Source organism: Glycine soja, chromosome 19, assembly GCF_004193775.1.
Source record: "Glycine soja cultivar W05 chromosome 19, ASM419377v2, whole genome shotgun sequence".
Lineage (NCBI taxonomy): Eukaryota > Viridiplantae > Streptophyta > Magnoliopsida > Fabales > Fabaceae > Glycine > Glycine soja.
The window spans coordinates 12,076,081-12,089,433 of NC_041020.1; the positions used below are offsets into that span (position 1 = coordinate 12,076,081).

At 38.0% G+C, this 13,353-nt stretch overlaps 1 protein-coding gene across 1 annotated transcript; it reads right to left on the minus strand.

The window, feature by feature from the left end:
• Window positions 1–3,591: 3,591 nt before the first annotated feature.
• LOC114399871 lies at window positions 3,592–9,807 on the minus strand. The gene is made up of 4 exons (XM_028362086.1): window positions 9,738–9,807; window positions 8,202–8,279; window positions 3,818–4,127; window positions 3,592–3,733 (listed from the first exon to the last, which is right to left on the minus strand). The coding sequence occupies exons 3-4, from the start codon at window positions 4,121–4,123 to the stop codon at window positions 3,653–3,655; spliced, it is 387 nt and encodes a 128-aa protein (XP_028217887.1). The 5' UTR covers window positions 4,124–4,127; window positions 8,202–8,279; window positions 9,738–9,807; the 3' UTR covers window positions 3,592–3,652.
• Between the last annotated feature and the right edge of the window lie 3,546 nt (window positions 9,808–13,353).

Consider the following 13,353-nt stretch of genomic DNA (forward strand, 5'->3'; position numbering starts at 1 on the left):
CAACTCAATGATGAAGTTGCCTAAAGCTCGTTACTGTAAATAAGCTTGTCAAGGGAACAATTATGCATGAATTCATAGATGAGAGCTTTCTTGCGTCCTTCCAAACAGAATCAAAGAAGTATGACAACATTAACATGAGAAGTTCTACTGATACACTATTAGAAAATATGTTTTCTACATCGGTTATTTATGACTTTCAACATCGGTTTTTCAACCGATGTTGAAAGTACCGACGTTGATAGTATTATCGTTAACATCGGTTTTTGAAAAACCGATGTTAACGTAAAATTACCAACATCGGTTATATAAATAACCGATGTTGCTAATATGAATTACACCCAGAAAATGTATATTAATGTTGAAAGTTAACATCGGTTTTTACAAAAAACCGATGTTAACGAATGTGTTACTGTTGACAGTTAACATCGGTTTTCTGTAAAAAACCGATGTTAACGAATGTGTTACTAATGACAGTTAACATCGGTTTTTTAAAAAAACCGATGTTAACCCACGTTAACCGATGTTAACGAATGTGTTATTATTGACAGTTAACATCGGTTTTTTATAAAAACCGATGTTAACGAATGTGTTACTATTGACAGTTAACATCGGTTTTTATAAAAATCGATGTTAACGTGGGTTAACATCGGTTTTTTCAAAAAACCGATGTTAACGGATGTGTTACTATTGATAGTTAACATCGGTTTTTTACAGAAAACCGATGTTAACGAATGTGTTATTATTGACAGTTAATATCGGTTTTTTCAAAAAACCGATGTTAACGAATGTGTTGCTATTGATAGTTAACATTGGTTTTTTTATAAAAAAACCGATGTTAACCCACGTTAACATCGGTTTTTATAAAAAACCGATGTTGTTTTCAGGAATTTTTTTTATATAATGTCTTTGTTTTTACAAAAAAACCAAAATTTAATCTGTAAATTTAAAATCAGACCACACAGCACACAACATATATCATTTGCATTCAGTTTTCAAATAGATTTTAGCAAAAAAGTAGCTATCAACAAAGGTTGTTCAATGTTAAGATGAAACAACAATTGTAAAAAATGTAATGCAAAGTACGTAAACTAATTAATTAACCTAAAGTTACATAGTTGCCTAACATCCTATGTTTGATTTCTAACTTTTAGATAATATTGTGCCCATTGTATGCGAAGTGCCTTGAATCTCTCTGCTTCCAATGGTCTAACTTCATTAAAATACTGCATGATCAAATAAAAAAATAAATTAATAATGTAATAACAATTATAAAAAAACCAAATTTGTTTGTAATAAACAATTACTGTCTCCCAATTATTCCTGAAAGATCCTAAGATTATCGTGGACATCCAGTGCATCACGTAGTAGCCACATTCAGTGATTCCTTTTTGTCTATTACACTAAATACATAATGAAATTTGGATATTAATTAAACGTTAACTACAATTAGTGTACACACACATAAAATATATATAAGTAGAACTTTTATTTAAATCACGTACCTTAACAACAATCCACCTAGCAGCAGCCTTGGATTTCGGTTGTGGAGTATCATCAAGTCCTTTCAAAGCACTAGTATTGAATATAAGGAACATTAAAATATTGATGTTGTTGAGTTATGCCAATGAAAATGTATTGAAAACAATACGGACCTGTTAATTATTCCCTTAAGGTAGTTGTCTGGCCTGTTATGCAAAGAACAAAACCAGACAACTAGGTTTTCCTTAAGTAGAATGACGACCATTTGCCAGTGTCCACTGCAGTAGAGACGAATATGGGTTATTGTAGTAGTATAGATTATTTAAATTCAATTATTGTGTTTGACTTACCTATTCAGATAGGCTCCAAGGTAAACATCTCGTTTTAAACTCTGTATCCAACTCTTGATGTAACTTTCGGATTCAAATTATGATTGCCCAGATCTCTGAATGGACTGTGGCTCGAGGAATCCATACACATCAGAATTCCCCGCTCGCACACTTGTCTCAGTCAGATGGCTGTGTTGTTAAGTCAAAGTTAATTATGTATGAATTTAAAACAATTACTTTGGTAATTAATAGTAATCTAAAATGACTTACAGAATCCACAACTGTATAACAGATATGCTGAGACATTGACCACCATGTGCAATTTCAGAGAGATCTTCGTGCTTTATATACAACGGGAAGTTTTGATTAAACACCCCGAATATGGTAGCATCGCACATAACCTGGAGCGGCTTCAAAAACAATTGTGGGATGGTCAATGTCATCAGGTACAAGGGATCATCGACCTCTTCATCCGGGCTTTCTGGAGGTTTTGCTGGAGACACAGCTGCCTATTGATAAAACATAGTTAATTAGCAAGTTTTGATTACAGTGAACAAATTAATTGAAAAAAATAAACATATAATCAGAGTAAAATACCTGCTCTGATAAACGCTTCACAAGATGTGTTGGCCAAGCAAGGAAAGTGTTAAGTGTCTGCCCCACTAAGGTAACCTCGTCAGTGGGTACAGGAACGAGAGCCTCTGTATCTTTAACCTCCTTAACACCAACCTTGACTTGGCCATGCAACAAAGGGATGTTGTGAACTGTTGTGGATCCCTCGTAAAGTCTTCCTAGGGCAACCAAGCGGGAAGGATTTTCTTCAATATATAGGCCGCATTTGTCTGAGTCACCCGTCCCTGGATCGTTCCCTGAGGGAGCAACACAACTCTCCTTTGTGCTGACACAAGGACCTGAGGGACCAACCTCTGGCTCTGGAGGTAGTGCAATTCCCTGTGATTGCATCTGAGATTGAAACTGGGACTGCATCTGACTGAAGGATTCCATCATCTTTCGAGTCACTTTTTCTGTGATTGACTCCTCCAGTTGGTCTCTGATTTGTTGGGTCAGGTGTTCTAGGTCTTCAAGAGGCATGGAGGAAGAACTGTGGGATGTTCGTGAAGCTGATCCAAAGTATTGCTTTATGGTGACACCGGCTCCAACAGCACGAACACGGCCAGGGTGCTCTAGTCACCCAATGGCAGCAGTCAGGATATCCTGACGTCCATGGGGGACGAACGATCCCTGTGACGCCTGCTCGTCCAAAGAATCCTGTACCGAACACATATTTGTCCAAGGAATTCACAAAATACACAGAGATAATTACAATTATGAATTAAAAATGACTTACAATCCTGTTAGTTATTTCCTTTGCTGCCTCAAACGTCATCTGTCCAGTTTTCTTCGTGCGGGCCATCTTCCATTTCACGTGGCGTCTGATGGGAGATGGAGGGTCAATGATGCCCTCAGTGCTTCTAGACTGGGCAGCTTCTTCCAGTCTTTTCTTTGTCTTCTTAGCCATGAGCTTTTCTTCTAAATATTCATAACCCCCACGAGACAATACGTGGGGGGCAGTGTTTTGCTTCTGGGAGGCCTGTGCCTTTTTCCGTACATCCTGCAAAAGGATAACATTAATGAAAATGATTATTACAATAAATTATAAGAAGTGATTTTGTTGTGGAAAACAACTAAAATGACAAAGTACATACCTCCCATGAGGGGTCTCTGCGGGTCTGACAAAACTGAGTCCATTTCTCCTTGCTAATGCCATATTTTTCACAGACAATGTCGTCCGCACTGTCCTTGTCGACTGCAAGTGCCCATTTCCTAGTCAAGTCAGATTTAAACTACCTCCAGCGCTCGCCGACAATCTGAAGAATTTTCTTCTTTGTCCTACTGTCAGAAGCTTCAGGGATTTGAAATTCCGCCTGACAAACAATAAATTAGGTTTTATTGTAAGTAAATAACAAATTTAGACTATTAAAGAAAATCAACGAAGAAAACTCAAATACCTGAATATCCTCCCATATCAAATCCTTCTGAGCAGTAGGGACTTCCTTCCAGGTGTCATATGTCACGTCGACCTTATCACGAGCGACAATCCCCAAATATGTTCTTAATTTCTTCTTGTGGGGACCGTCGGCCTTGCCGGTAGCAGGATCGACGTTGACCACAGGTCTTTCTGCCCCAGGTGGTCTAGTGGCCAATGATCGTAGCCGTGTCGCCTTGCGTGTCCGCTTCAACGTAGATGGAGACGCATCAGCGTCTGCAGGAGGAGGAGGAAGAGGAGGAGGAGGCGAGGCAGGTGGAGTAGCCATGGTCCTTTAAAGAGAAAAAGTTGAGTTAGTTAATATTATCAAAAAACACTGTATGAGTTATGTAAATGAATGTACCGAAATGAAATATTATATTAGAAAATTACGTTAGACGATGTTAATTAATTCTCCTTCATCATGATCATTACGATTAACATGAACGTCGTCAGCTTCTTCTTCTCCGACATTGTTAGAAGTCATTTGTGTAGACAAAGGACTAACATAAGTGTCCATGTATGAATCATCATCTTCTACATTAACACCAATTGTTTTCCCGTTTAGAACCACAGACCACCTTTCATCACAAGGGTCTTGCACATAAAATACTTGCTTAGCTTGTTCTGCCATGATGAAAGGGTCATTCTGGTAAGCTAGTTTCTTTAAGTCTACCAACGTAAATCCTACATCATCAGTCCGCACACCGGTGTTGCTGTCAACCCACTTACATTTGAAAACACAAACAGTAAATTTGACATAGTTAAGCTCCCATATTTCATCAATGAAGCCAAAGTAAGGGATTGAAGCTACACAGGGATTGTCATCATGTACAGTTGCAAAGTGTTGAGATTCAGCCCTTAGGGTGACCCCGCTGTTTTGCATTGTACTTTTGTCGTCTTGTGCTTTTGTGTAAAAGGAATACTTGTTTATGTCGTATCCTTGCCAAGTTATAACATTTCTTTTAGGTCCATGAGCTAGCTTTCTTAATGTTTCAGAAGCATTTTCGTCAGCAAAGATTGTATCTTTAAACCAATCAGAGAAAGTCTTGTTATGATTTTTCAAGACCCAGTTCTTTGACATTTTTGGATTATTTTGTTTCACTAAATGTTCATGCTGAACTATGTATGGCAAAACTTCATTACTGTTATTCAATACATACAAGTGAGCTTGTAACAAATCTTCTACACTTAGAGTGATAACATGCAGTCCTCTCGAACCCTTACCGCCCACTCTGTCGTCATGGCGAGACTCAGGAAGGCCAACAGGTTTAGCCTTTTCAATGTACTCTGAACAAAATTCAACGGCTTCTTCTGCGATGTACCTTTCAACAATAGATGCTTCTGGACGATATAGATTCTTGGTATACCTTTTTAAGATCTTCATGTAGCGCTCAACCGGGTACATCCAGCGCAGATAAACAGGACCACAACATTTGATTTCTCTGACCAAGTGAACAATTAAGTGGACCATGATGTCAAAGAAAGCAGGAGGAAAATACATCTCCAACTGGCACAATATAATTACAGCCTCGTTTTCCAAGTCATCAAACTTGACCGGATCAAGGACTTTGCTACATATGGCATTGAAGAAAAAGCACAGGCGAGTTATGGCTAACCTGACTTTGTTAGGCAAAATGGCTCAACCGGGTACATCCAGCGCAGATAAACAGGACCACAACATTTGATTTCTCTGACCAAGTGAACAATTAAGTGGACCATGATGTCAAAGAAAGCAGGAGGAAAATACATCTCCAACTGGCACAGTATAATTACAGCCTCGTTTTCCAAGTCATCAAACTTGACCGGATCAAGGACTTTGCTACATATGGCATTGAAGAAAAAGCACAGGCGAGTTATGGCTAACCTGACTTTGTTAGGCAAAATGTCTCGTATGGCCACGGCTAACAATTGTTGCATCAACACGTGACAATCATGAGACTTTAACCCCACCAGTTTAAGCTCCTTGAACTGCACAAGGCTCTTAATATTTGAAGAGTATCCTTGTGGTACTTTAACCTGGCGCAGACACTGGCATAAATTGATCTTCTCCTTTCTGGATAAAGTATGACAAGCTGGAGGCAAGTATATTTTTTTACCATCAGACCTTGGATGCAACTGCGATCGTATGCCCATGTCAGCTAGATCTTGACGGGTATTTAGACCATCTTTCGTCTTGCCCTGAATGTTAAGGAGTGTCCCAATGACACTGTCACATACATTTTTCTCTACATGCATAACATCAATACAATGTCTAACATCTAGATCAGACCAGTACGGAAGATCAAAGAAAATGGACCTTTTCTTCCATATGCAACTCTTACTTTTATCCTTCTTTTGGGTCTTTCCAAATACAGTATTAAGGTGTTCAACCCGCTGGAAGACCTGCTCACCAGTTAACGGTGTCCACGCAGTTTCGTGCTCTTGACTTCCATTAAAAGCTTTTTTCAATCTTCTGTAAGGGTGATGAGCTTTTAGAAAATGACGATGTCTAGTGTACACTGTTTTTCTACCATGTTTCAGTTGTATGTAGCTTGTGTCTTCTTCACAGATGGGGCATGCAAGATGACCCTTAACACTGTAACCGCTGAGATTCTCATATGCTGGAAAGTCATTAATGGTACAAAATAGCATTGCACGCATTTGAAAAGTCTCCTTGCGAAACCCATCAAATACTAAAACCCCCTCATCCCACAACTTTCTCAGGTCTTCAATCAACGGACTTAGATAAACATCAATGTCATTTCCTGGTTGTCTTGGGCCTGATATCATCATAGACAACATCATGTATTTTCGCTTCATGCACAACCAAGGCGGAAAATTGTAAATTACTAGTAGAACTGGCCATGAACTGTGTTGAGTGCTTAAATTGCCATATGGATTCATTCCATCACTGGCTAGTCCAAGTCTAAGATTTCTTGCCTCTTTGCCGAAATTCGGATACAAACTATCAATCTTCCTCCACTGGGAGCAATCAGCTGGATGACGGACCATTCCATCAGATTTTCTCCCATTTGCATGCCAGGTAAGATCTTTTGCATCGTCCTCATTAGCAAATAAACGCTTAAACCTTGGAATGATGGGAAGATACCACAACACCTTCGCTGGAGGGCCCTTCTTTGAGTTTTCATCAGAACTGCAGTCCTCATCATCCTTCACCTTGTACCGTGACGCCCCACACCTAGGGCATTTTGACATTTCTTCAAATTCATGTCTGTACAGTATGCAATCATTAGGGCAAGCATGAATCTTCTGATACTCCATTCCCATTGGACACAATATCTTCTTTGCCTGATAGTAGCTTTTAGGCAATGTGTTATCCTGTGGAAGCAGATCGTGCACTATTTGAAGCAATGAAGTAAAGCTTTTGTCACTTCATCCATATCTGGCCTTGACATTAACCAGACTTAACACCGCCGACAAATAGCGTCAAGGAATTGTTGCACCCCGGATACAAAGGCTTCTTTGAGTCACCCTGCAATCTTTCATACACAGGGGCATGTGCTTGCTGGAAAGACTCTTGTCCAAGGTCACGAATCATATCCTCCAAGCGATCTCCCATTTCTACATCAAACGGTTCAGATTGTTGCCCACTCTGCATGTCTGTCATTTCACCATGCCATATCCACGTCGTATAATTTCTCTTAATTCCATCACACAACAGATGCTCTCCTATGTCATCCAGTATTTGTCGTCTTCCGTTCAAACAATTGATGCAAGGACAATAATATTTTCCATCTTCATCCGGTTGACCTCTTTGTGAAGCAAATTGTAAGAATTGCTCGACGCCTTCCTCATATTCTGGGCTGATGTGACTTTCATTCATCCAACTTCGATCCATCTAAGTAATAACTCGGTCATACTCTCAAAGTTATTCGATGCATGAAAATCTCACTTTTTTATTAAAGGTGTGACCCTATCCTATTCAGGAAGACCGTCTTTTATGGTAGCTTCATACATCAGGGTTAATTCTATTTTGTTAAATTTGACAAAATTTTGGCAGCATTTCGCATTGGTCTCCAAGTACACGACATGAAATCGGGGAAATTAACTTCCCGATAATCAAGTATGCACTCAGAGAACAACTAGAAATGCATTACCGAAATTTCATCAAATTAAACAAAATAATTTTAACCTTAACACATGAATCTACTATAAAAATATCAGTCTCCCCAAACTGTCCAAACGGACAATTCAAGATTGAATACAATGATTAATGCAAACTGTCCGCAAGAATCATTGCATCCAATCTCAAACGGGAATCTAAGGTTCACTCATCATGAACACAATTTGTATAGCATATATCAATTGTCATTAATGGCAGTGAACACGTAATAAAAATATTCATTGGTAACAAACATTTGTACCTGTGATGATGAGCAGCACGGTCCAAAATGAAAGCAAGAATCAAAGAAATAATTGAATGAACACCTACATAAGACAATCTTGTGTATGATAAAAAAAAAAAGATTAAGTATAATAAGCGCTCAGAAGATATGAGAACAATTTATTCTAAATTATATTAAATTTATTCTAGAAAGGAGAGTTCTTAAATTTATCACAATTTGACTCGAGATTCTGAAATTTGCATAACATGGGATATCGTGTTCATTTTGTACTTAATTTTGTTTTTGTTACTCGCAGGTGTCTTATGTTGGGTCAGTGGAAGGATTTTCAGTCTTGGACTGCTCTTCAGAAGTATCATAATGGAAGGATATATGAACCTTTTTATTTTAAAATGTAAAATCATCCAGTAGCTTCCCATATATATATTTATAACTCTACTTCAGAAAGAAGAAAAAAAGAGTAATTTTTATACATTTATGATATGGACATATGGTTGCAATTTGTCATGGTTGACTAACCGATTCAAAATTGGCTTGTCATTGTTTATGTCTTGTGAGTTGTGAATCATGTGTGTAGCTAGGAATTAATCATTCATGCATGGAGGGCCTTCGTAATCTTGAGTGTGATACTGACATTATATATGTTTCACTTCATCACTATGGGGGTAACTGCATACTTTGTAGTGATAAATCAAAGAAAACTCTCTTTCAATTACTTAAAAAGGCATGCATATTTTGTATATTATATATAAATCATTACAAAATCCCGTACTTTATAAATTAATGAAATGACATATATATCATATTAGCACGTGTGATGTATATTATATTTTACCTTTTTTAAAAAATTATCTCACCTTTTAAAAAAAACTATCATTACAAATATTTTACTCTTTTTTTAAAAGAAAAAAGAAAAAAACTATCTATACGGACATATATATCATATTAACACGAGTGAAGGAGTCATAGTTATATATCTTTAAAAAAAAGTGAAAAGAGGAAGATAAAAACAGGGCCTACTTGAAATAAATGAGAGCTTATATTTCTTGCTTATTTGAAAACTCCTAACACATTGATATATATATATATATATAGAGAGAGAGAGAGAGAGAGAGAGAGAGAGTTAGGTAAGTAAAAGCAAAAATAATACGGAACATAAACCTTTAAAAATATTCTGAAAACACAATAATATTTATAGAAATTGTTATTATAGATTTATAAATTAATTTGATTTAAAATCAATTTTACCATTGATGGTTGTGTTTAATTATCCAGTAATTAGGACCTTTTATTTGACTTTCTGGCTTACTATATGGTTATGAAACTAGAACAAGAGTACGAATTACGTGAAGCAGAGTGCTTATCCATCGATCAATACTTGACATTGTGTAAACTAAAATACCTATATATATATATATATATATATATATATATATATATATATATATATATATATATATATATATATATATATATATATATATATATATATATATATTCATTAATGTGCGGGAAAAAAAATCAAGCTAGTAATTTGGTGTGAATTAGAAGGAATACCAGGATTTCGTTTCAGTATAGCTGCATGGAGTGGAGAGTTTCCAAAGCACAGTGGAAGCTAGCTTCTCAACAGATAGTCTGTTTAACCAAGTATTATTAATTAATTAATCCTTTTTTGTTCGTTGGAATAACTATAAAAAATAAAATAAAAAATTGTTACAGAGCAATCTGATTTATAAATTAGAAATCCAAAATAAGAATAAAATTAGTTTTATAAATTATAAAATGTAAATTTAAAACTCATAGACACAATAAAGAAATAATAAAATTTATTTTTAGAAATTATTTTTTTTATAGATAAATAAAAAAGACACGTATTTTAAAATTAGTAAAATTAGTCACAACAATATCTTAATAAATAAATAAAAAAGACAAATAGAGGAATTTCCCACCTCACCGTGTGTAAGAAACACCAAAATATCAAAAATAAGCATTTACATTATACTTGGTGACTGGACTCGAAGTCTGAAAGCCAAATTCACACAGGTGAATTATTATTCCCCCACCCCCTATTAATGTGGGTTTCGCCTAATTTCCCAACCTATATTATCAGGGAGCACTGATATATCTTGGGAAATTAAATTGCTAATTTCAGAGGCAAGGAGCCCTGGAACCTTCGCAAAGCACACATTTCTTTTAGGTTTCAACCTTACCTACGCAATAATAAAAAAATAAACACAAAACACGGACTTAACATGATTCCTTCTTTTTCCTCCAAAAAAAATACTATTCAACAAACGTACCTCTTCGCATTGTTCATCCAATGGGTACGGTCGCCGACAAGGTCCCAAGGAAAGCTGCAGCAAAATGTATAGCTAAAAGCAACAAAGAAATGTTAGTTTGAAAAGAAAAAAAATGCAGAATCGATTCGAACAAGCATTATATACCCTCACCCGCGGCCACTCCTTGTCCTCGTGGTCCCTGCTACGCGTGGTCTGTGGCGTCCCTAAATTAATGACTGGTTTAATAGTAATAATTTAAATAACAAAAACCATGGTAAAAAATTGTTTTTTTTCTTTTCCCTTTTCATATCTTTCTCTTTTCACCATAACTAGGTTTAGAAGGAAAATCCTCACTACAGAGTCCTGAATGGCCAGTTCACAACTCTATTCGGAGTCATTTCTTTCTTACCACTCATAATCTCTAAACTATTTTGCTGTTTCAAAAGGAAGAATGTACCAGCCATTACTTTAGGTCGTCACATGAAAATAAAAGGATAAAATACAGTCAATAAACTCTTTTACAAATAAAGTTGCTAATGCTTTCTTTTCAAATAACAAGATTGATCATAAATGCTTTCATCATTTAAAGCTGTCCAAAATATGGGAGTTTTACAAAATATATAGTGTCATCCAGAGCAAAGGTGTCCACAGTGTTGGCTTCAGCCACATGTATACAATCATCAAATTCCTGTACATCAGGTCTACCCATACAAAAACAAAAGAGTAAACCTAACAGTCAGTCCTAGATACACCCACCCTCAAAAGTATATAAAACTAATCCATGGAACTGTCCACTATGATGAAGAGCCTCCGCTGATCGCCATCTCCCCCGGGCCACTATCCTCCGTAGAGTCTGCCTCAGATGCCGACATGACTTCCTCGGGAGAATCCACCACAAGAAGTGGATCCTCATCACCCTCTAGAAAGTCAAGGGCATCCACGGCAGGCCCAGGAGGTAGCTCCTCCAGATCCTCCTCGGGGTCTTCCTCGGATGACGTCACCTCGATCACTTGGACAGGCTCCACTAGACGATATGGTGTAGGCATGGGTAGTATCCACTCCACCGTGCGCTGAAGCGTCCGTGCAGGTTCATCTGGATGCACCAAATAAGTAGTCGTGAATCGAATGGTGCCCCGAAATCGGCACCTCGTGTTGCCTTCGAAGGTCTCCCAAGCTCCCTCTAGGCACTCCATCTCTACTCGATCACGGATTAGCTGCGCCGCCATCACGATCTACAAGAAAGAAAAGAAAGGGGTAGACTCTTTCACAAGAATCTAACTATGCCGCAACACAATGCTTCTCATAACCATTACATGCAAGTAAAAGGGGTATCTTAAGGCTTTTCGTCTCTGGTAATCGATTACACAGCCTTGGTAATCGATTACCAGAGGCTAAACTTGAATTACACAGCCTCAGGACATGAAATATGCAAAAATGCACTGTGTAATCGATTACACATACCTGGTAATCGATTACCAGTGACCCATCCCTCTGTGTAATCGATTACATAGGCTGGTAATTGATTACCAGAGGCTCCCTTAGTTTCCTGACTTCGTTTTCAAGCCTGGTAATCGATTACACCCCTTGGTAATCGATTACCAGAGACCATCTTAGCCTCCTGTCTTCATTTTTAAGCCTTGTAATCGATTACCCACCCTTGATAATCGATTACCAGAGGCCATAATCCACATATCACACAAAATTCACAGCTGGCCAGCCACCACAAGCCTCCTTGCTTTGTGGTCTTTGTTCCTTTTATCTGTTGACTGCCAGGAGCTCGCCTGCTTAGGTACATCACAGGTTCTCACTGGCCGACTATGCCCGGGGTGGGTCGGGATTGGTCAAGCTTGGTTTTGGGCAATAGCACCCCACCTGACGTCCCCAAGGTCTCCTGACCCCCGCGACATATCTCCAGGTACCACTCTGTGGTCAACAATAAAAGCAGGAAGTTTCACCCTTCAACACTTCCTCATCTCAAGCTTGTAGGATTATGGGGTACCCATCACATGTGGTACTAGGTGGCGGTCGGGCGATGGTGCACAACAAGTTTTCCACATCCACAATGCGCGCATAAACCCACCATCCCCTGTTGGCCACCTCCATCTGAGCTCACGTACTCCCACGTAGCCCATATCCTCGTTTCTCTCAACACCGGGTCCCCATCAATCCTCTCAAGCTTCCACAACATCCAAGCAAAACAACATTCAAACTGCACAAAGCTATCATAGCCAAGCAAAACAGAGCATAGGCAGAAAACTCTGCCAAAACACCAACCAAATCACAGCTTTTCTCACTTAAAGACCCCAGTAACAATTCCTTCGTTCTGGTTCATTAACCGTTGGATCGACTCGAAAAGTTTACTGGAAGTCTCTAATACTTAAGCTTACATTTTGACCGTTGGGATCTACTAGCAAACATCCAGAACTCATTCTGCACTACTCTTTCCACAGCCAACCACACACAAGCACTTTTCTGCACAAGCCAAAATTCTGCTGCACCTATTTTGACAGCAAAATTCTGCATAAGTGCAGATTTCGAAAATCACACTTCCTCTCATCCAATCTTGCCCAAATCAATTCCTACAAGTCCCAAATCATGTATCAATCATGTCTAAACCAAAGTCAAGCTTTAAAGCACAGCAACACAGAATCTAGGTGTCCAACACCCCTCCATTCAATGGGTTTTCTAGGTTTGAAAAGTGAAATTTAGAATGATGTAAATTTGAAGCAAACTCTCACCTCACACCAGTCCATAACATCTATTTAGACTTGTTCAAACTGGATTTACACCTAAAATCTCACCGAATCAAAATTTAACTCTTCAACACCCAAATTTGCCCTAGAAATGGCTCTTTGTTCACTTTGGTCATTTGTTTTTCTCTCTAGCACAGTCCA